General features: G+C 37.2%; 1 protein-coding gene across 9 annotated transcripts in view; it reads left to right on the top strand.

Annotated features, from left to right (window-relative positions):
• The window catches only part of PTK2 (protein tyrosine kinase 2), a 420,621-nt gene that overhangs the window by 348,363 nt on the left and 48,996 nt on the right, over positions 1-23,262 (top strand). For all 9 annotated transcript variants that reach the window (XM_074202743.1, XM_074202742.1, XM_074202744.1 and 6 more), the window contains 3 exons: positions 12,195-12,281; positions 15,826-15,963; positions 17,716-17,847. In XM_074202743.1, coding sequence (XP_074058844.1) covers positions 12,195-12,281; positions 15,826-15,963; positions 17,716-17,847 — 357 coding nt within the window. The remainder of the gene's footprint in view (positions 1-12,194; positions 12,282-15,825; positions 15,964-17,715; positions 17,848-23,262) is intronic.

Below are 23,262 nucleotides of genomic sequence, written 5' to 3'. Positions count from 1 at the left end.
ACCACTCTCATTAAACTAGAATCTTCCATGGTAGAATTGCTAGTGCAAATATTTGACTTCGTAAAGTTTTAAATTAAACCTTTGTTTAGTTAATAGTTGACTAAGGAGGTTGGTTTGAGTAAACTGTAGTAAATTCCATAGATTGGGAATACACAGTCTTTTGCTCACTTTTTTTTAAGTGCTTATAAATTCCTGGTTTAATGCAATATAACCAACAAAACCAACTAGAATGATGTTTTGAGAGCCAAAAGTCCTGATTTATAGCTCAGGGATCTTGAGCAACAACTGTCCCTCCCTAGGGGCTCTCTTTACTTATCTATGGCTTTATGATATAGGAAAAATCAATAGAAAATGTTCACATTTTAAAAAGCAGTCCCAGCCCAAGAAAAGAAGCATTTAGCACTGGACCCTAGAACAAAGTAAGCATGATATAAACATTACCTATTGTTAGTGTTTGTATTATGAAGAACAGTGCTTAGCACAAACAACCTCTGTATATAGACATATTCAGCAGGACATATTCTTTTTTTTTATTTTTTTGTTTTTTGCGAGGCAGTGGGGTTAAGTGATTTGCCCAAGATCACATAGCTAGGTAATTATTAAGTGTCTCAGGCTGGATTTGAACTCAGGTCCTTCTGACTCCAGGGCCGGTGTTCTAGCCATTGTGCCACCCAGCTGCCCCCAGGACATATCCTTGATGGTGAACAAGCTAGTTTTCTAATATGTCACTGGATTCAGAAACTTTATATGGAATGAGCTCTTTTATTGTTTATTAGTTTTGGCATTGTTTTTTGGCTAGTTTTGTTTTCCAAGGTTGCTACAAAATGTGACCAATTAGATTTTTGGATCTTATTATTTCAATTCTTGAAGGATCAGTAATTTTATTGGTGTGAGTAATTTCTTCACCAACGCAGATTACAGCCTATCTTTTACTTTTGGTCTTTGACTGAAAAATCATTGAAAAATTCATGACTGACCCTATAGCCGACAGTGATGAACTCCTTGGAATTCGGCTAAGCCTGTCCCTGGAAAACAGATATGTGGTCTGTCTATCACTGTATATACCCTGTTGTAGGATATATAACCTTTGTACCTAGAATCTTGAGTACTTATAAGACTAACCTAGAGACTTCCTCTCTTGAATGCTTGGGTTCTAACCCTGCCTCTAACATATATTTGTGTGACTTTGGACAATCTATTTTACCATCCTCAGCATCAGTCTTTTCATGAGGATGAAAATATTACCTATCTCACAGATTAAATGAGATAATATATAAAGCACTTTGTAAGAAGGTATGCCTGCATAAAAGTCAGGCCTTCCAGCTCCCATAACTACTCCAGCAAAACCCTACATTGGGGGGTGGCTAGGTGGCACAGTGGATAGAGCACCGGCCCTGGAGTCAGGAGTACTTGAGTTCAAATCCGGCCTCAGACACCTAATAATTACCTAGCTATGTGGCCTTGGGCAAGCCACTTAACCCCATTTGCCTTGCAAAAACCTAAAAAAAACAAAAAACAAAAAAACCCTACATTGGCTCCAGAACAAATTGCAAAGGAAGAATTGAGTGAGAAACTGTAATAAATTACTTCTTCTACCCCAGAACTATAGAAGAGGTCAGCTAGGAGACTAAGGACAATAGGCAAGGAAGCTATGGGGTAGGGTATGTTCCTGGATAGATTAGATTGTCACAAGTTATGTTCCACACACATTGAAAAAGTGCTAAGTATGGAAATACAAAGAAACTTCTACCACACAATCATGTATGACCTCAAAGTCTTTGTGATCAGAGGCAGTAGCAGTAGAAAGACCCCCCCACCCACCCAGAGTAGAAACCCTGGCAATGTTGGAGTTAGGTGCAGTGCTGTAGACCCAACCCAAGGGCTCCAAGGTTCCTAATACAATGTCATTAGATCTCAGTCAAGGTAGAGGTCAGCACAGGGACCCAGGTAACCCATGGAGAGACTAAAAACACAGCAATCAGTAGGCAGAGCCTGTTCCTCTCACAAAGTTTCAGTTCAGAAAGTCTAAGAAAAACACTGACTATTATGAAAAATTATTGCAAAACTGAAGATGTCCAAAAAGGAGAGAATAACGATAACAAGTGATAACTTTTGAAAACAGAAGAAATGAAGCAGAGCATTTTAAGAGATTTTAAATAAAAGCTCTAGAGGAAAGACTTGGAAGAACAAGAAGAGAAAGTAGTGAACTTTACCCAGCCCATGGTATCCCTCCCTAATAGAAGAAATCAGACAGAAACAGGTAATTTCATGAGACAGCAAGAAATAGTAGAACAAAATCAACAGATTGGAAAAATAAAAGAAAATGTTATGATACCTAAAATAACTGACCTATAAAACAATTTGAGGAGAAATAATTTAAGAATGATTGGATTCCCTTAAATTCATGATTTAAGAAAACAAAAAAAGCCCACCCATTCTATTTCAGGAAATCATAAATACTATTCAAATGTATTAGAAACAGAGGGCAAAGTAAAAATAGAAAGAACCCACCAATCATCTTCTGAAAGAAACATCAAAAGAAAAGCTCCCATAAATATCAAAGCTAAAATCTACAATTCTGAAATAAAAAAAAATTTACAGCAGACATGTACAAAGAAGTAGTTTTAAGTACCGAGGAACTCCAGGAAAATTCACCTGAACATTGGAAATTTATAAAATCCGGAGAACATCATAGTATACAATTTTCCAAATACAAAAGATATAAAAGATACCCTGAAAAATTAAATAAAATTTTATTTTCAGTGAATCTTTAATGGAACAGAGAACTTTTAAGATATATTTGATGAAAAGGACAGGGCTAAATAGGAACTTTGAAAGATAAACAAAATGGTCCAGAAAAACCTAAAGCAAGTGTCTTCATAAAACGTTAATGTCCTATGCTTGTCACATAGTTAGTGCTTATTGAATATTTACTGATTGTTACCTTCAAAAAGGATTAATGGAGTTATATAAGAAAAATAGACCCTGAAGATGAATTTTCAGGAGAATAAAATGGGGAATATCCCTATGAAGAAAGGAGAAAGAGGGATGTAGGTCTTGCTATTTCTCTCAATTAAGGTACAGGAAAAGAACATGCAAAGGTAGAAGAAGTCAGAGAAGGACCATTAGATAAAGTCAGAGAAGGACCATTAGATAAACTTCACTCCTTTTTTTCTTTTTATTGATTTAAGGCAATGGGATTAAGAGTGACTTGCCCAAGGCCACACAGCTAGTCAATTATTAAGTGTCTCAGACTGGATTTGAACTCAGGTTCTTCTGACTCCAAGGCTGCTGCTCTATCCACTGCATTCACCCAGCTGCCCCCTGAACTTCACTTTTAATCTTAAATGAATATATCTTCACACATAGAAAACATAATCAGGAGTGGGAAAAGTAAGTGCTGGGAAATAATAAGAACAAAAGTAGGAAGTTAAGACAGAGAATAAATTCTAAAGTTGGAGAAAATGACCATAAGCAAACAAATTTCTGTTTCTGAATGTGGACTTACAAAGGGAGAAAAAACAAGAACTAGAATTTAAGAGGTTGTATCAAATCTCCTCCTAGTGAGCTGAAAATTGACTTGAGTAAATTGTGACCTATGCTATGTGCCCTAAATAATGGAATTGGGCTGTCTGAAATTACAAAAGAGATTATTTCTGAGAATCCTGTGTAAACTGATGCAAGAGAACAATTATAGGGGGCAGCTAGGTGGCGCAGTGGATAAAGCACCTGCCCTGGAGTCGGGAGGACCTGAGTTCAATTCTGGCCTCAGACACTTAATAATTACCTAGCTGTGTGGTCTTGGGCAAGTCACTTAACCCCATTGCCTTGCAAAAAAAAAAAACCTCTAAAAATAAAAGAGAGAGAGAACAATTATAGAAGAGCAAGAGTATAAAGAAAAACCTTGTAAGACTTAAGATCTCTGATCAGTACAGTAACCAATCATGTCTTCAAACAACTTATGATAAAGCATGTCACTCACTTCCTGAGAAAAAGGTCATAGACACATATTTTGGGACATGGTCACTGGGTGAATTCTTTTTACTTGGCTACACTTATTTATTGCAAAAGGTTTTAGGTTCTTTTTTTCTCTCGGTTCAAGTTTGGGGGAGGACTTCTGAAAGGGGATAGCAATGATGATGCTATGAGAGCCATTGTGAGAAATTTTTAAAATGTCCTGAAGAGAACAGAAAAAAGTTCAGAAGGGAGCACAGATAAGCAGAACAGTTTAAAAAGTAATATATTGAATTTATTACATACTTTTTTTAAAGTGAGTGTCTTAAAGGTTCAGGGTTTCATAGAGAATAATTTTGTTTTCTTTTGTTTTTCATTTCTTGTGTGTGTGTGTGTGTGTGTGTGTGTGTGTGTGTGTGTGTGTTAAGATATGAAATGGTGTGGTTGATGCAGTACCAACACCTAGGCCTTACATACATTTCTTGATGGTCTTCTTTCCCATAGTTAGTACACAGGTAAAGGAACTGTGCTAAGTGCTAAGGATTCAAAGTACAAAAAGGAGTTCACAATCTAATGAGGGTGGTAATAACAAAACACAAACAGTATATACATTGAAGATAATAGAACACTAGCTTTAGGGGGATTAGGAAAGGCTTCCTGTATTTGCAGGAACTGATGCTGAGTGAGATTATCAGAACCAGAAAAACATTGTACACCCTAACAGCAACATGGGGGTGATGATCATCCTTGATGAACTTGCTCATTCCTTCAGTGCAACAACCGGGGACAATTTTCAGCTATCTGCAATGGAGATTGCCATCTCTATCCAGAGAAAGAATTGTGGAGTTTGAACAAAGACCAAAGATTATTACCTTCAATTTAAGAAAAAAAAATTATCTTATTATGTAATTTTGGGATCTCTTATACTTTATTTTTCTTCCTTAAGGATATGATTTCTCTCTTATCACATTCAACTGAGATCAATGTATACCATGGAAACAATGTAAAGACTAACAGACTGCCTTCTGTGGGGGGTGTGGAGAGGAAAGCAAGAATGGGGGAAAAATTGTAAAACTCAAAATTAATAAAATCTTTCTAAAGAAAAAAAAAAGAAAGGCTTCCTGTAGAGGTTGAAATTTCATCTAGGACATGAAGAAAGCCAGAAGGCAAGATGAAAAAGAGAATTTGGGGCATGGAGCCTTGGTGGTGATAAAGCCTGAAATAGGGAGATGGAGTGCTTTGTGCAAGAAACAAAACCAAAGGCAGGATCACTGGCTGCTCACAGTGGCTGGGGAGGGAGAGTGAGGTAAAAGAAGTCAAGTTATAACACCAAACAGAAGATTTTATATTTGATGTTAGGTGTTATGATCATGCCTGCACTTCAGGAAGATTAGTTTGATAACTTAGTGCAAGATGTACTGCAGCAGGGAGAAACTTGCAGTAGGGAACCTCTCATTCTGCTATTGCAATCGTCCAGAGGTGATGAGGGCCTGTATCAGAGTGGGGGTAGTGTTAGAGAGAAGGAGGCATGTATGAGAGATGTTGTAGAGAAGGGAAAGAAGGAAATGATTAGTTTCCTACAATTTGCTGGGCAGTGTACACATTACAAATACTCATTTGATGTCATGTTGTCTTGGCTAACAGATTGGATATGGGAGAGTGAGAGAGAGTGAAGAATTGAGGATGACAAATGAAGAATGGAGGATTATGCCTAAGGTGCAAAGCTGGGTTACTAGGAACATAGTGATATTACTAAACCATTCCCAACCCAACCCTGACTTCCAAACAGATGATTCACACAGTTGATTTTCTATGTCCCTTGATTAATGGGGGGGGGGGGGGGATTCTTAGCAAATGCTTTCCCTCTGGTCTAGCTTGCCCTGGTCCAAGAATTTCATCTCTAGCAGCACAGTATCCTTCTTTAAAGAGTCTAATGTTTTCAGAGTAAGTACTTCAGGCTCTGAAGGAATCCTCAGCATAAAAGCATAAAGGGGGCACCAAGTGGTAGGGGCTGGGACAGGTAGTGACTTGCATCTCATGGACCTCCAGCTCCAACTTTTTAACTGCAACAACTTTAATGTATACTATTAGAGCTGGAATTATTGAGGCTGCTGGTACTAGACTTCTGCTCTCTAATGGATCTTCATTAAAGGATTTAAAGAGTACTCATTTCTCATTAAAGGACCTCAAGAGTCCTGTATTCTTTTTGGTCACGACTCCCCTGGTCAGGAATTGGTAATTTGCACACTTGCTACCAGCTTTGCATGTGGAAGCAGTTTCTCAGACTCCCCCTCTGCCACTGTCTTCCATGGAGTGCAAGAGACTGATGGCCTGACACACTCACCCTCCTCATATCGGGTCAGACACGGAAAAGTGGCTCTTCAGAAAGTTCCTCTGTCATGCCCTAAAGATACAGAAGTGAAAAATTACATAGTCCTTATGCTCAAGGATCTTATAATCTAACAATAGAGATATGACATGCATGCAGATTAATATGACATGAAATAAAAGGTAGTATGATTACTTTCATCTATGGGGAGTGGGATCAGGAAAGTCTTAATGGAAGAAGTGATATCTGATCTGGGTCTGCTTAAAGCTATATTTCAACAAGTAGAAATAAGAGGTGTTTCAGGCAAAGGGAGATGGTATATACAAGTAGTTAGTGTTGAGAGAGACAGGATAAGGTTTAGTTTGACTGAAATACAGAGGATGTAGGCTTTCGTTCAAGAAACATTTGTTATGTACCAACTGAGCTAGGGACTGCTAAGTACTACTAGAACATATTCAGTGAGGAGCGATTTGAAATAAGACTCGAAAAATAGTTTATAGTTAAATTGGGGAGTTTCTTAAATAAGGAATTTGTATGTAAGCTGCTGAAGGTTTTTTAATCAAGAAATGACATGGAGTCTTTGCATGAGTCATTTTTCTAGTCTTTTCCCACATGCCCTCTATTCCTTCACATACAACAACACAATTTAATTGAAATAACACTTGAATTTAGGAAAACTCCATGACAAGTTTCCATCCATTTCTCCACTCAAACAAATCCTGTTACAAAGAAATCCTCAACTACCCAGAAGACAGTCCATCCCATTAAAAAAAAAAATTATTAGAACATTCTTCTTTGTATTGAGCTGAAACTGCCCTTCCTCTAACTGTTATACACTGGTATCCCAGTGCTACCAGAATGCCTCAGCACACAGAGATGGGAAAGACTTAATCGGGCCTTTTGATAACCCTTTCCAATGTGTAACAGTACTCCTTATTAAGAATTTCTTGGGGGCGGAGCCAAGGTGGTGACAAGAGCAGAACTTGTCTCAGGCGCTCTCTCATAAATCTTTGAAACTAAGGACTCTAACTAAATTTTCGAGAGACAGAACCCAGAGAGGGACCCAATGAGGCAGTTCTCCTACTCAAGGTAACCTGGAAAAGAGCAGAAAGCCTCTGCTCCCCAAGGTTAGAGGGGCGGCCCACCAGAGGGGTGGCCTGCCAGAATAAAAGAACTTCAGCCTCCTGGAGACAGCCCCAGGGTGCTGGGATCCCCGGCTCACAGCAGCGGGGGAGTCTCCTGAGCTGCACCCCGGGGAGCACTGGGCACAAAGTGGGGGAACAGTGGGGGACCTCTGCCAGAGCGAGCACATGAAGCCCAACTCTCAGGGCACACAGCAAGCAGCATGGCCAGTGCAGCCCAGTTCCAGGAAACAGAAGCAGGCAGGTGGGGGCCAGTAAGCAGGAGCCCCCAGGGCATGAGCCCATTGAGCTGAGGGAGGGGAGTGAAGAGAGACTGCAGAGCTCTGTCCTCTGCCCCTGGAACAGGACTCTGGGTCTCTGACCACATTCAAATCCTGATTGCAGTCTAGGCCCCCTCCACCTCAGCCCCGTGGCAGAGGGGGGGCGCATATGGTCATTCACAGACCAGGAGGGAGGACAGAGCCTCACACACTGAGACCCTTGTGGGAGTGTCCCAAAAGCTCAGAAAGTACCCCCAAAACAGGCTTAGGCTGGGAAAATGAGCAAGCAGAGGAAAAAAGAGGAACACCATTGAGAAATGCTTTGCCTGTGATCCCAAGAAGGATCAAAACACTCAATCTGAAGATGAGGAAGTCCAAGCTCCTGCATCTAAAGACTCCAAGAAAAACAGAAATTGGACTCAGGCTATGACAGAGCTCAAAAAAGACTTTGAAAATGAAATGAGGGAGTTAGAAGAAAAACTGAGGAAAGAAATGAGAGAGATGCAGGAAAAACATGAAAATGAAGTCAGCAGCCTAGTCAAGGAAATGCAAAAGAATGCTGAAGAAAATAGCATGCTAAAAACCAGCTTAGGTCAAATGGATAAAACAGTTCAAAAAGTTATTGAGGAGAAGAATGCTTTAAAAAGCCAAATTGGCCAGATGGAAAAAGAGATAAGAAAGCTCTCTGAGGAAAACAAATCCTTCAGACAAAGAATAGAACTCAGGGAGATTGATGAACTTATGAGAAATCAGGACTCATTACTTCAAAATCAAAAAAATGAAAAATTAGAAGAAAATGTGAAACATCTCTTTGAAAAAAACAACTGATGTGGAAAACAAATTTAGGAAAGATAATTTAAAAATTTTGGAATACCTGAAAGTCATGATCAGGAAAAGAGCCTTGACACTATTTTCAAAGAATTACTACAGAAAAATTTTCCTGATAACCTAGAAGCAGAGGGAAATGGAGAGAATCCACTGATCCCCCTGAGAAAGAGATCCCAAAAAACCAACCCCTAGGAATATTTTAGCCAAGTTCCAGGATTCCCAAGTAAAAGAGAAAATATTACAAGCAGCCACAAGGACACAATTCAAATATCGTGGAGCTGCAGTCAGGATCACACAGGACTTGGCAGCAACTACATTGGAAGCTCCTAGGGCTTGGAATATAATATACCAGAAGGCAAAAGAGCTTAGAATGCAACCAACAATCAACTACCCAGCAAAACTGAATGTCCTCTTCCAGGGGAAAAAGATGGACTTTCAGTGAACCAGGGGAATTTCAAATGTTCCTGTTGGAATGGCCAGAGCTGAACAGAAGCTTTGATCTTCAGATACAGGACTCAGGTGAAGCATGGAGATTGGAGGAGAAGGGTAAAATATGAGGGACTTAATGATGATGAACTGCATGTATTCCTGCATAGAAAAATGACACTGATAACACTCATATGAACCTTCTCAGTTAATAGAGCAGGTAGAGGGAGCTATTATAGTTGAAGCACAGGAGAAAGCTGAATTTGAAGATAAAATATGGTATAAAAATGGAGTCAATAGAAAAAAATGAAATGTAATGGGAGAAAGAAAAAGGAGAGGGGGGAATAGGCCAAGATATTTCATATAATAAGATTTTTCTTTATTACAATGAGCTATTGCAATGATATGGAAGGGAGGAAGGCAAGGGGGAATGAGGGAATCTTCGCTCTCATCAGAGGTGGCTAGGAGAGGAAACAGCATATATACTCAATGGGGTATAGACATCTGGAGTAAGAAGGAGGGAAGGGCGACAGGGGGTGGGGGGGTGTTATGTGAATGATGGAGGAGAGGATGGACCATGGGGGGAGAGTGGTCAGATATAACACATTTCCTTTTTTACTTCTTCCAAGGGGCTGGGATTATAGGGCCTGTCCAAGACTATAGGGCCAGGGGAATGCTGGGCCTAAGGAATGGTATGGGGGCTCAGGTCCTCTTGGCCCCAGAGCCGGGGATCTGTCTGCTGCACCACTCAGCTACCCTACAGCAGAGTCAGAGTGAAAGGAGAGAGAAAATATAGTACATGGTAGTGGAGAAATACGAAAGGAGGCAGTTGCAATCAGCAATGGCAATGGTGGAAAAATATGGAAGTAACTTTTGTGATGGACTTATCATAAAGAATGTGATCCACCTGCAACAGGGTTGTTGGTGTTGGAACAAAAACTGAAGTACATTTATTATTATTATTATTGTTTGGGGGGGGGGTTGCAGGGCAGATGAGGCTGCGTGGCTTGCCTGGGGCTGCATAGCAGGGTGATCGTTGGGTGTCTGAGGCCAGATTTGGACCCGGGTGCTCCTGGCTCAAGGGCCAATGCTCTGTCTGCAACCCAGCCACCCCTACTATTATTATTATTTTATTTTATTTTGGGTCTTTTTTTTTCTTTTTTTGGTTTTTGCAGGGCAGTGGGGTTGGGGTGGCTTGCATGTCACATGTCTGGGTGATTGTTGGGTATATGGGGCCAGATATGGGCTCAGGTGCTCCTGGCTCCGGGGTGGATGCTCTGTCTACTGTGCCACCTGGCCATACCTACAATTATTGCTACTATTTTTTTTAAATTTTAATTTTTTTCTCTCCCCTTTACTTTATTGCTCAAGCGAGTCTATTTTGGGGGGGGGGGTATTTTGTTTACTTTTAAACAAGAATATTTTATTAATGTATAAAAAACATTTGTACAAAATGAGAATAAATAAATATTAAATATTAAAAAAAAGCCATTCCCCAAATTGACAAATGGTCAAAAGATATGCAAAGGCAATTAACAGATAGGGAGATCAAAGCAATACATAGTCATATGAAAAATTGCTCTAAATCATTACTTATTAGAGAAATGTAAATTAAAGCTTCTCTGAGGTACCACCTCACACCCCTCAGATTGGCCAATATGACCAGAAAGGATAATGATCATTGTTGGAAGGGATGTGGGAAATCTGGGACACTATTACATTGTTGGTGGAGCTGTGAATTTATCCAACCTTTCTAGAGAACAATTTGGAACTATGTCCAAAGGGCAACAAAAATGTGCATACCCTGTGATCCAGCAATACCACTACTGGGTCTATACCCTAAAGAGATAATGAAAAAGGGTAAAAATATCACTTGTACAAAAACATTCATAGCAGCCCTGTTTGTGATGGCAAAGAATTGGAAATCAAGTAAATGTCCTTCAGTTGGGGAATGGCTTAGGAAACTGGTATATGTATGGCATGGAACACTACTGTTCTATTAGAAACCAGGTGGGATGGGAATTCAGGGAATCTTGGAGGGATTTGAATGAACTGATGCTGAGTGAGATGAGCAGAACCAGAAAAACACTGTACACCCTAATAGCAGCATCGGGGCGATGATCAACCTTGATAGACTTGTTCATTCCATCAGTGCAACAATCAGGGACAATTTGGGGCTCTCTGCAATGGAGAATACCAACTATATCCAGAGAAAGAACTATTGCATTTGAACAAAGACCAAGGACCTTTAATTCAGAAAAAAAAAACTGATATCTTATTGTCTGATCTTGCTATCTCTTATACTTTATGTTTCTTCCTTAAGGATATGATTTCTCTCTCATCACATTCAATTTGGATTAATGTATACCATGGAAACAGTGTAAAGAGTGGCAAATTGCCATCTGTGGGGGCTGGCAAGAGGGAAGTAAGATTAGGGGAAAAATTGTAAAACTCTAAATAAAATCTTTAAAAAAAAAATTTCTTCCCCATAAAAACTATCTGCTTTTTCTTCTGCTGTGCATAAAACTCTTTACTTTTTCTTTTTTTCTTCAGTGTCAGTGGAACCTATTAACACTTTTCATCTTTTTGTGCTCCAAATTTAAGAATTCTACTTAGTTCTTTAATTGGATTTCAATATAAGTTCTCTTAACTAGATTATAAATGTTTAAAAGGAAAAGGATATTTGAGAATATTTATTCTAACTCCCTTACTTTTCAGAAGAAGAAACTGAGGTGCAGAAAGGTACTAAACTGAAGGTTACACCATGATTAAGTCAGAATGAAAACATTGATTTATTGATTCTCAGTCTGATGACTTTCTATTAAGCCATTCACCATGTTAAATTATCTGATAGTTTTTCATTCGATCATATTACCTCATTTGTTCAACATGCATTTATTAAGTGCCCAACATTTTTCTAAACCCTAAGGAGAGAAAATACCTCACTTTTACAAAATATCATTCATTCATGTTCTCCCCTCTGTTAGTATGAACAAAGTTTTTCCCCATTTTACAAATTTGAAAAAAAAATAAACTGAGATTCAGAAGGGCTGCATCTTTCACAAGGTCAAAATAATAGAGCCATCACTTAACCTAACTCTTCTGCCATTAGCCTAGTGTTCCTTCCCCTATGCTGCATTGACTCCCTTGATTAGAGAGGGGTATTTTTACAGTCTTTTCAATAAATGTTATTTGATTAGAAATTTATTATTAAAGAAAGCGATATATTCACTCTTTGCATTCATTTGTTCACAGCCCAGCCGACCTGGCTATCCTAGCCCAAGGTCCAGTGAAGGTTTCTATCCTAGTCCACAACACATGGTACAAGCCAATCATTATCAGGTAAAAGAATGAAGTTTATTCTTTTATTTCTCCATACCTTTGAAGAAAATCCTATTTAGGAGTGTGTGCACATGTGTCTTTACAATCATGTCTTTGTTTATTTTTTTCCTAGGTTCTGGATTTCTGAGCTATCTGGGTCCTAGTCAATAAATTTAAAATACACATTTCACCTTACCTATGTTTTTCTTAGTAACAAGACCCATAAAATATGTTCATGTTAAGTCACATGAGGGTAGATAGCCAAACAAAATAAGACAAAATTGAAGCTTAATAAATTCTAATCATATTAATTCAGTCAAGACCTGATCCATGGAAACTTTAGGATTATTAATTAATTGGCAGGCCCTTCATTTTTACAATTCACAAACAGGAAAAATCTCTAGGGATTAGAAAAAGATAATGTAGTGTCCATCTTGGGGAGCAAAAGAGAATGATGATTACAGTAAGACCTATCTCAATAAATTTAAAGAGTGATATTTAATGGAGAAAGATAAAGGGAAGTCTGCAGAATGAACAGAGTGAAGATTTAGCAATCAGTCCAGAGAATTAATGAAGCATGTGGCACACTTCCTGGGATAGAGATAATGGCCTTAAGGTGGAAAAACTTTACAATTTTTGAAGTTGCTCAACCTGGGAATTGGATTTTTTAAATAATTAGACATATTTGTCAGAATTGTTTTTTTTCCCTTTTTTGTAGGTGAGGAGAGAAAATAAATGTTTGTTAATTGAATTAAGTTTAATAATTTTAAAAAGGTTTTATTTGACTGATCACTCAGAAAAGTGATACTACATGAATGTCTACATGGCTTTCTAAAGAGTCATTCACACCTAAAGAATTTCATTTCCTTCTCTGTTTCTTCCACATAAACAAGGAAGAAATGTTGGTTGAATGTTAAGTGTTTTTGTATCGTCACATTTTGAGAACTTTACCAAATAGAGTGAAAGGATCACAAGATTTAGAGCTGAAAGAAATCTTAATCACATTTCAGGAAATTGGTCTCCACAGTCATGGGTCACACAACTAGTAAGTAGAATGTAAACTCCCTAAGGACAGTAATTGCTTCATTTTTGCTGTTGTTATTATTATGTTCCCAGAACATACCTTAAACATAAAATACATTTAATAAATCTTGTTTGGAGTTCTCCAAATCTCGATTTGAACCCAGGTTTTCTAAATTTTGTCAGTTGTACACCAGGAAAGTAACAAAACATCACAGTTACCATTTCTTGAGGCTATTCTAATCACTGTTTCTTTTGATATCTTGGATAATGCAGTTCATTTCCACAAAAAATTTATAAAGTTCTTCCTGCCATTATGAAATTTACTTTACCATGGGTGAAGAGACCATGTAAGCACAGGGAGGTAAACAACAACCTGGGAGACTAGGAAAGAAAGGTCAAAATTGAAGGAAGACAAACAAGTAAGTGGGAACATTAGGCTTGAAGATGCACCTAAGTAGAGAATCTTTACAATTTGAAGAGTAGAAGTAAAATTTTAAATGATCTCAACTATTTAGAAGCAGTTCCTTATAAAAAACATAATGATTAAGGGGCAGCTAGGTGGCTCAGTGGATAGAGCACCAGCCCTGGAGTCAGGGGTACCTGAGTTTTAATCCAACCTCAGACACTTAATAATTACCTAGCTGTGTGGACTTGGACAAGCCACTTAACCCCATTGTCTTGCAAAATCCTAAAAAAAAAATGATAATGATAATTAAAAAAACAATAATAGTCACAATTCTCTTGCACTTTAGGGTTTACAAAGCAATAAAACACAAACATGAAAAATTAAATAACATTATAGCATTTAAATAACACCTCAACATTAGAACTTTCCCAAGACAGAATGTTAATAAACAAAAAAGTATTGTTAAGAGTTTAAAGGGGGTTTAATTTAGGGGGGGAAACTGATATCTTAATGTCTGATCTTGTTATCTCTTAATACTTCTTGTTTCTTCCTTAAGGATATGATTTCTCTCTCTTCACACTCAATTTGGATCAATGTACAACATGGAAACAATGTAAAGACTGACAGATTGCTTTCCGGGGGGGGGGGGGAGAGGGAAGTAAGATGGGGGGGGATTGTAAAACTCAAAATAAAATCTTTAAAGAGTTATATTTATTAAACTTTTGAACAAAATTTTTCAAAATGAGTTTAAAGGGGGGGGAGCACTTAAGACTAAGGCAATGTATGGTATTTGGATTTCCTGAGAACATTTTTATTTTTATAAGTAGGAGATTTCTTTGGGACATTTCATATTCTTTTTTAGACTGAGGAGTAATCATTTGAGTCCTTTCCCATAGTTATTTCTGTTACTTGGAATGTTGCCATAAAACATTGGAAACTTCCTTATTGGAAAAATATCTAAAAGTTCTCTGGCAGCAAGAGGTTCCTTCAAAAAAAAAGTGGTGGTGGTGGTGGTGGTGGTGGTGGTGGTGGTGGTGGTGGTGGTGGTGGTGAAGAAGAAGAAGTAGTACCATTCTGGAAGAATTGTTTTTATCATTAAGATATTTTCACTTAAATTTTGATTTAATAAAAACAAACTGTCGATACATCTTAGGAAAAACTATAATTGTATTCAACTCCTATAGGATTTTTGGTAGAAACCAATGAAAAGAGACTGAAAGGAATATAAAAAATTCCCATAAAACCCTAAAGACAGTTTGGTTTGATTTGGGAACTATAGCCTGAGGTGCACATTATTTCACTTAATCCTAGCTTTTGTTCTTTATTTCTGTGGTTACTTTTAATTACTTGAAAACATCAGTCTTGACGAACAATTATTATGATCATGTTATTTTAATAACTTTATTAGTAGGTGGCATTTTACTTAAATTATTTCATTTGATCCTCATAAATCCATGAGTCAGGTAGTATAAGTATAGAAATTATGATTTGCCCAGGTCCCTACAGCTAGTCAGATAAAGAGCTGAGACTTTAACCAATGTATAAAATATCTATTTCTGATGCCCTTTGTGGAGAAGAAACTGTACAGTCTTTTTTCTCCTTTGCTTTAGTTTCACTTCCTCCAAATCTATAATTTCATTGTCCTGTTTCATGAATGGTCTGTTGATCTTGGTCTCTTGGTCTCTGTTCAAGCTTTGAGATTAATCTAGACTCTTGTCTACCTTAAAACTGTATTGATCTTGGAGTCAAGAAGATCTGAGTTCAAATCCTACCTCAGATGCTTAGTAGCTGTGTGACCCCTGGACAAGTCAGTCTTGTCTATACATCTACTATAGTCTAACTCTTTAATCTTATGATCCTATTTTAAAGTCTTTGACCTAGAATTGTGAGGAACGTGCTGGCAGCCAGATGTTGCTTGACCATATTTACGTTGACCTATGGCATTTTCATCTGGAGAATGTATTTTTCTCACCTTTTGGATGAATTTTTTACAGTTTCATTAAAAAAAAAGTACTACTACTTACCTGGTTGTTTATAAACCATATGTTTTCTTCCACTTTCTTCCCTACCTGAACCAAAGCTATTCAAAACAATATCTTTAATAATATTATAATTTCTCCTATAATTCATTCATAGGTCTCTGGCTATCCTGGTTCTCATGGAATAACAGCCATGGCTGGCAGCATTTATCCTGGTCAGGCATCTCTTTTGGACCAAACAGAGTCTTGGAATCATCGACCTCAGGAAGTATCAATGTGGCAGCCCAACATGGAGGTAAATCAAGTTTTCTTAGGAAATCAATTCTTTATTATAAAACATCTTTATTTTGCTTTTTACTTTTATACAACATTCATTTTAGAATAAATCACTATCTTCCCTAATGAACAGTCCTTTGTAACAAAGATTGAAAAATAAAGAGAAACATAGATCAGCAAAATTAACCAAAACAACTAACAGCCATGTGTGACTATATATATATTTCATATTCATTGTTCTCCATTTCTACAATGAAAAAGGGAGATGCATTTTCCTATTTTTTTCATTTTGTTTTTGTAGTTAACATAGTGATTAGTTTAATTTTGTTTATTTCCATTGTTGTAGCCCTTTGCTTCACTGTGCTTCATATATCTTCCTGTGCATCTCTGAATTCTTATTTCTTCAGATATTTTTTTAAAGTACAATAATAAAAAGTAGCATGAAGTAATTTGAGATACCTCTGAGCTTTAAAATTCTGCAATTTTCTGTATTTGGAATATCTATCCTAGATATATGAAAAATCTTTTTTCTTTTATGCTTATCTATTCAGTGTTCTATTCAAATCATAGATTGATCCAAAGTGTTATGAAAATTATTCATAGAAATGTCAAAGGAAGGGCAGCTAGGTGGTGCAGTGGATAGAGCAACAGCCCTGGAGTCAGGGGGATCTGAGTTCAAATGTGGTCTCAGATACTTAATAATTATCTAACTGTGTGACCTTGGGCAAGTCACTTAAACCCATTTCCTGCTCAAAAAAAAAAAGAAATGCCAAAGGGGATAATCTGTAATCTCTCATTCACTTTTCTGGAGAGGACAGCAAGTTAATAATAGGTAGGATATAAATAAAATCATAGGCTACTAGAGCCTCAGAAGACTGGCATATTAGAAAAAGAGTTTAACTCTTAAACTTATTATTCCTGTATTATATCTGAAGTAGACAGTACCACTTAATTTTTATTGCTTGACAGGAAATACTATTTTTTTATTCCTGAGCTTTCATAAACTCTCTAGCCTAGTCCTTTTTATTCATTCAACAAGCATTTATTAACTATCCCTTTTGTTCAAAGCACTAGAGAAGATATAGTGAATACCCTCAGAGATTTTATTTCTAGTAAAGGGACAAGGCCAAAAACTCAGATAGCTAGAATATATTACATTTAAAATAAATGTCACAGAATCAGGTACTTTGAGGGTTGTAACAACAAAAGTTGTAACTTCTCAAGATGATATGTTCTCCCTATTATGGTTTTCCTTTTCAGTTCTTCTTTGGCTTCTAGAACTAAAGAATATTTTAAATCAGCCTTTGATATGATAATTTATCTATAATCCTCGACATATACAAAGTGCTTTATGTCCATTATGTCATTTGATCTTCACAGTTGTGAAGAAGATGTAACATAGATAATCAATCCCATTTTGCAGAAGAAAAAACTGAGGGTTAGATAGATTAAATGGATTGTTCAAAATCAAGTATTTTGGAGGGGCAGGATTTTTATGCTTAATTCCTCTAACTCAATAAAGAAGCCAAGAATTATTGTCACGTCAAAGTTGATTTTAAAGTATTTCTTAAAATTATAGAACACCATCATTGCCTTGCTACTGAATATTTGTTCACAATTTATTATCTTCTCTTTGGAGATAGATTCTGGTACAAATGTGTCATTATCTAAGGTTTTTAAAGAGTTTGTTTTGTTCACTGAAAGTCATTGAGAAAAATGAACCAGTGGTACAGAGAACAGATGGAAAACTGTATTTATTCTTATCATTTAGGACTCTGCCACATTGGACATGAGGGGATTAGGCCAAGTCCTTCCAGCACATCTTATGGAAGAGAGGTTGATACGACAGCAACAGGAAATGGAGGAAGATCAACGATGGCTTGAGAAGGAGGAGAGATTTTTGGTAATTTGCATTCAGAGAATCATACCTTTCACCCTTGTGAAAACCCTGCTAAACAGTGATAGTTTCCTGCATTTTGTAAGGATTGTGCTTGGCCCCAGAAAGCAGAACTGAGAGTAATAGGTAGACATTGCAGATTCCCTTTTTGAAGAAGGAAATGCATCCTATAGCTTCATATTACCAATAAGTGCCTTGAAAAATAGTGGTTTAGTCATCATGTCATGTCAGGCATAGACTGGATGATCATTTTTCATGGGGGTTATAGTGGGGCTGCCTTTTTGAGATCCTGTCCACCTTGAGATTCTTTGAAGTTTATTAATAGAACAGAACAATTCAGAATAAATCCAATCCCTATTCTGCCTTACAATGCTGCATATATTTGAAGAGGACTCTCTTATATTGCTTTGGTGCTCTCTTCTCCCACTTCTTCCATTGATCCTCATGTGGCATTGTCTCAAGACTTTACTCCCTTCTGATTGCCTTCCTCTGGGCTCTTCTTGAAATATGACACATACACAACACAATATTCTGTTGGCCATTTAGTACAGTGAGAGAATCGCCTCCTATAGTCTTTTCACAGTAGCAGCATAAACATCATATTAGTTTTGGGGGTGGGGGGAGGGAAGGTTGTCATGTCACTGTTGACTCATAATGTGCTTACAATCCATTGAAACCCTTAAATTTTTCCAGACTATCTTCTGTCTAGATCTACCTTCTCCCCTGGTTCATATCTCCATACCTTGATCTCAAGGACAGAAAGAGAGACTTTTAAAAAAAAATTCAAGTCTAGTGAACTATATCTATAGAATTTCTCTGTCAGAAAAGGAACTGAAGTTGATCTGGCATGTCTATAATGAAGGCTTGAAGGTTATTTGTACCACCACTTTTCTAGTTATTCATAAATTTTCTCTTAGACATATGTTCTAAAAATGTTGCCAGTAATCAGTCAGTCTCAAATGCCTATAAACACTCTTCTCTTTTTCTTTTTCAAAGCCAAGACATAGATTTTTTTTTTGTGAGCCCTGTAGAAACTATCTCTTGTTCTCCATGTTCATTTTGATCTCTTTGTGTGTGATTTATGTTATCTTAATTATGAAATACTGGTAAAATTTAATATAAATAACATAACACATTAAGCACTCGATGTGTAAGGCATTATGTAAATGGAGAGAGAAAGACCAAAGCAAAACAGTTCCTGCCCTCAAAGAGTTTTCATATGCATGTAACTCCATGCAAAATATAAGCACAGCACCAGAGAGCTGAGTTAGCCTTGGGAACTAAAATTGCTATGCCTTCAAAATAGTTCAAAGACTATCATGTGACTTTCTGATGATTGGCCCTAGAGAACAAAACTAGGAACAAAGAAAAGACATTATAGTAAGACAGAATTTTCTGACCATTAGAACTGTCCCACAAACAAATGTCTCTGTAGATAGAAGATTCCATTCATTAAAATTGTTAAAGCTGAATTAGAGTAAGTGCTTTGAAAGAATGTTGTGTGATTCCATGATTCAGGTTTCAGGAAAGGGTGGAACAAGATAACAATATCTCTGAGATCCTTTGCAACTCTAAGATTCTTTGCATTTCTGCTTAGGGATACAGCTGTCATCTATTTCCTGCATACCTACAATCGAAAGTAATCCTTATTATAACACAGAATGACTGGATTCTCAGCACACATCTCTGGCTAATGTTTCCAAATTATAAAAGTTCCAAATGTATACTCAATATTAGGCTATCTGTCCCTTTTCTGAAGCCTGACCTTGCTAAGTTTGGTAAAAGGTCACTACTAGATTGGCTATAAGGTAATACATTTTTCAACCACAGAAACTATTATCCCTGGAAGGGACTTCAAGGCATCTATCTAACCCTGTCTCTTCCCCCTCCCCTTTTTTCTGATAAAGCAGTTAATTTTTTATTTTTGGTAGTAATATGTTTTACCATTCATATAGTTACTTCATTGGTTTAAAAAAATCAATCAAAATATTACTTTCCTTTAGTTTGATAAAAGCAAGTCTAATCCAAGCCCAAAAAAAAGAATCTATATTTAGATAGACTTTTACTTCAATGTTTTCAAGATTTCATCATTGTGAGTAATGTCAGTAGCACACAGATCACAGCCTACCCACACTTTCTTGTTGTCTTTATCAATTTTCTAAGTGTGAGATGAAACCTCAGGATTGTTTTGATTTGAAATTTCTTTTATAAAAAAAATGATTTGGGGGGCGGCTAGGTGGCTCAGTGGATAAAGCACTGGCCCTGGAGTCAGGAGTACCTGGGTTCAAATCCAGTCTCAGACACTTAATAATTACCTAGCTGTGTGGCCTTGGGCAAGCCACTTAACCCCATTTGCCTTGCAAAAACCTAAAAAAAAAAATGATTTGGAGCATTCTGTCATATGATTGTTATTTGTTTGTATTTCTTTTGAAAACCATCTGTTATTATCCTTTGATTATCATTTATTAGAGAATGATTTTTGCAATGATCTCTTTGTTACTAAACGCAATGACCTTTTCTCTGTTCTTTTCCTTCCTGATGTCACTCAAATAGTTGTTTAACTATGAATGACCTCCTTCTTTTCTAATCCTCTCCTCCCTGAGTTTTCATGTCACTATTCTTTTATGGTCCATTACCTGCCTTTAGTTTCTGAGTTCATCATCCATGAATCCCCAAGATTCTATCTTGGAATTGTTTTCTATTTTGATGTTCCTTCCTTCCCCACTGTTCACTCTCTCTTTCTCTCTCTGGGGAAAGTCAGGAGACAGAGATGAGGAAGGAGAATGCCCCAGACATGGAGATCAGTTAGTGAAACAGCAAATCATTATATTCCAGATCCTCTTCACCTCTCACCTAGTCCATGCTACATAGATTTCCTCATTGCTGTGAAAAAAATATCCCCTGTCTTTAGTTTCTCCCTTCTCTAGGCCATGCTCCAAACAGTTGTCAAAGGGATTTTGCTAAAGTGAAGTTCTGATCATGTTCAAAAAGATCATTGCCCATTAAATAAAATGCATAGTTTTTCTGTTTGGCATTTAAGATCTGCCATTTAAGGTTGATTTTATATTACTCTTCCTCACATTATGCTCCAGTCAAATGGCTTCCTTGCTATTTGTTGTAAATGATATTCCATCTCCTCTGTTCCCTTTGCAGACTCTCCCCTAACCACTTCCTCTTGGAACCCCCAACCCCCTTCAGAGCACAATTTAAGAGATATCACTTAAGCAGTCCTTCTTTGATTTTTTTTCAACTTAATTTTCTCACCTCAACAAACTCTTACATTAATTTTGTACATATCCTGTATTTACTTCTTTGTGTATATATTACATGCCTTTTACATTTATCTCCCTAGTACCTAGTCTGACGTCTGACTCATGGTAGGGGTTAATAAAAATACTTGTTGATTAACCAGTTGATTAATTTAGGGGCTGCAATAAGCTTCAGCTTACAAATACATGTATTATACAAGAATATTATATTAATAACTATCTGGTTGCATTTTTTTTTTTAGTTTTTGTCAGGCCTTGGGATTAAATGACAGTGACTTAGCCAGGGTCACATAGCTAGGTAATTATTAAGTGTCTGAGGCCAAATTTAAACTCAGGTCCTCCTGACTCAAAGGGTTGGTGCTCTATCTACTGTGCCACCTAGCTGCCCCTATCTGACTGCATCTTAGAGATAATATTAAACTTCTTGAAATACTTTTTGATGTTTTCAGTCATGTTATAGGGTATTATAAACATATAAACAAAGAGTTCTTAAATTGATATGATTGAACTTGTTTCTTACCTCTTGATTACTGTATTTCAGTATAATTGATTTCCTTGTAACACTTATGTATTTTATTTTATTCATTTAAAAACATTATTCTGATGAGTCCATTGGCTTCACCAGAGTGCCAAAGGGATCCATGGCAAAAAAAAAAAAAGTGAAGAATTCCTAAAAGAGGAGGTTGGGTACTTTTATATAGATCTTTAACTCTATTAGAAGCTTAAGCATATTGGGACCAACCTTGGATAACCTCTCAGGAGACATTCTAACCTTTTTGATATGATTCTCTACATCAGCTCACTGAGCAGAATACAGTGAATACTCTTCACATTTCTGCTAGTTTTGTCTAGCCCTTCTCCAGTACTGGCAGAAGCACAATTTCCATCTTCAGTTTTCTTTGATCTGTTGAAGTGAAGAGTCCTGGGTCTACCACCACTAAGCACACAATTGTTTTAGCATTTAAAAAATGTTTCTGAAATGGAATGAATTTGGTTTCTTTTTGAATTGTATTCCAGAGTTATCACCTAGATTATTCAATGTCTTGTTTGCGATTAATATCCTTCATTTATAATAATAATAATAGTAATATTTTCCTTTGTTCTCAAAGAAGACCTTGACATCAGGGGAGGTGATGCCATGACAAGCACTTGAATTGGATTTGCATGAGGGGGATTATGCTACATCACCAAACTCACTTTCTCCTCCAGAGCCATCTCGATCCATTAGCCAGATATGAATCAGGATGCCTGGAGATGGCCCTGGATATGAGACAAGCAGGGTTAAGTGACTTGCTCAAGGTCACACAGCTTGTACGTTATAAGTGTCTAAGGTTGGATTTGAGCTCCCATTCTCCTGACTCCGAGGCCAGTGCTCAATTCCCTGCACCATCTAGTTGTCTTATTTAATGGACTTTCAAAAGGAGTTTTCATTTTCTGCATGTTGTGTTTACTCCTTGTAGGGATTTGTATAATATTTGGGTTGGGTTTCTTCCATGTCTGCTAATGTCTTCAGTCATGCATGGCTTCATAGAATAGAGTGAAATAGAATTGTAAACTAGAGCAATAAAGGACCTTTAGAGGTTATGTTCATAGGAATCATAGATTTAAGACCTTTAAAAGCATCCAGTTTAATCTCCTCATTTTGTCTTTTGTTTGGGGGGGGGGCAGGCAATGGGGTTGAATGACTTGCCCAAGGTCACACAGTTAGATAATCATTAAGTGTCTGAGGTCAGATTTGAACTCAGGTCCTCCTGACTCCAGAGCTGGTTCTGTATCCACTGTTCCACCTATCTTCCCCTAATCTTCTCATTTTGCAGATGAGGAAACTGAGGCTCAGAGATGGAAAGTGATTCCACCTGGGTTCCAGAACTAGTTACATAAATATTCAGAATGGCTTTCATACTCAGGCCCTTCAACTCCAGATCCAGTGCTCTTTCCTCAGCTAAACAAAACTCTTTGCCGTTTTCTGACTGCTTTCCTAGCTACTATGTTTGTTCAGACATTGATTGCCTCTTGTCTATATAATTGCAATGATTTCCAATTTAGTCTCCCTACCTCAAGTCCTTTCCTCTCCCATCCATCTTACATGCCTAATCTAATTATGTCACTTCCCTACTCAGTAAACGCTGATGACTTTCTATTGCCTCTAGAA

The sequence above is a fragment of the Macrotis lagotis genome, chromosome X (genome assembly GCF_037893015.1).
Source record: "Macrotis lagotis isolate mMagLag1 chromosome X, bilby.v1.9.chrom.fasta, whole genome shotgun sequence".
NCBI lineage: Eukaryota > Metazoa > Chordata > Mammalia > Peramelemorphia > Peramelidae > Macrotis > Macrotis lagotis.
The sequence above is the reverse complement of the archived record's forward strand: the minus strand, read 5'-3'. Positions and strand labels throughout refer to the sequence as shown.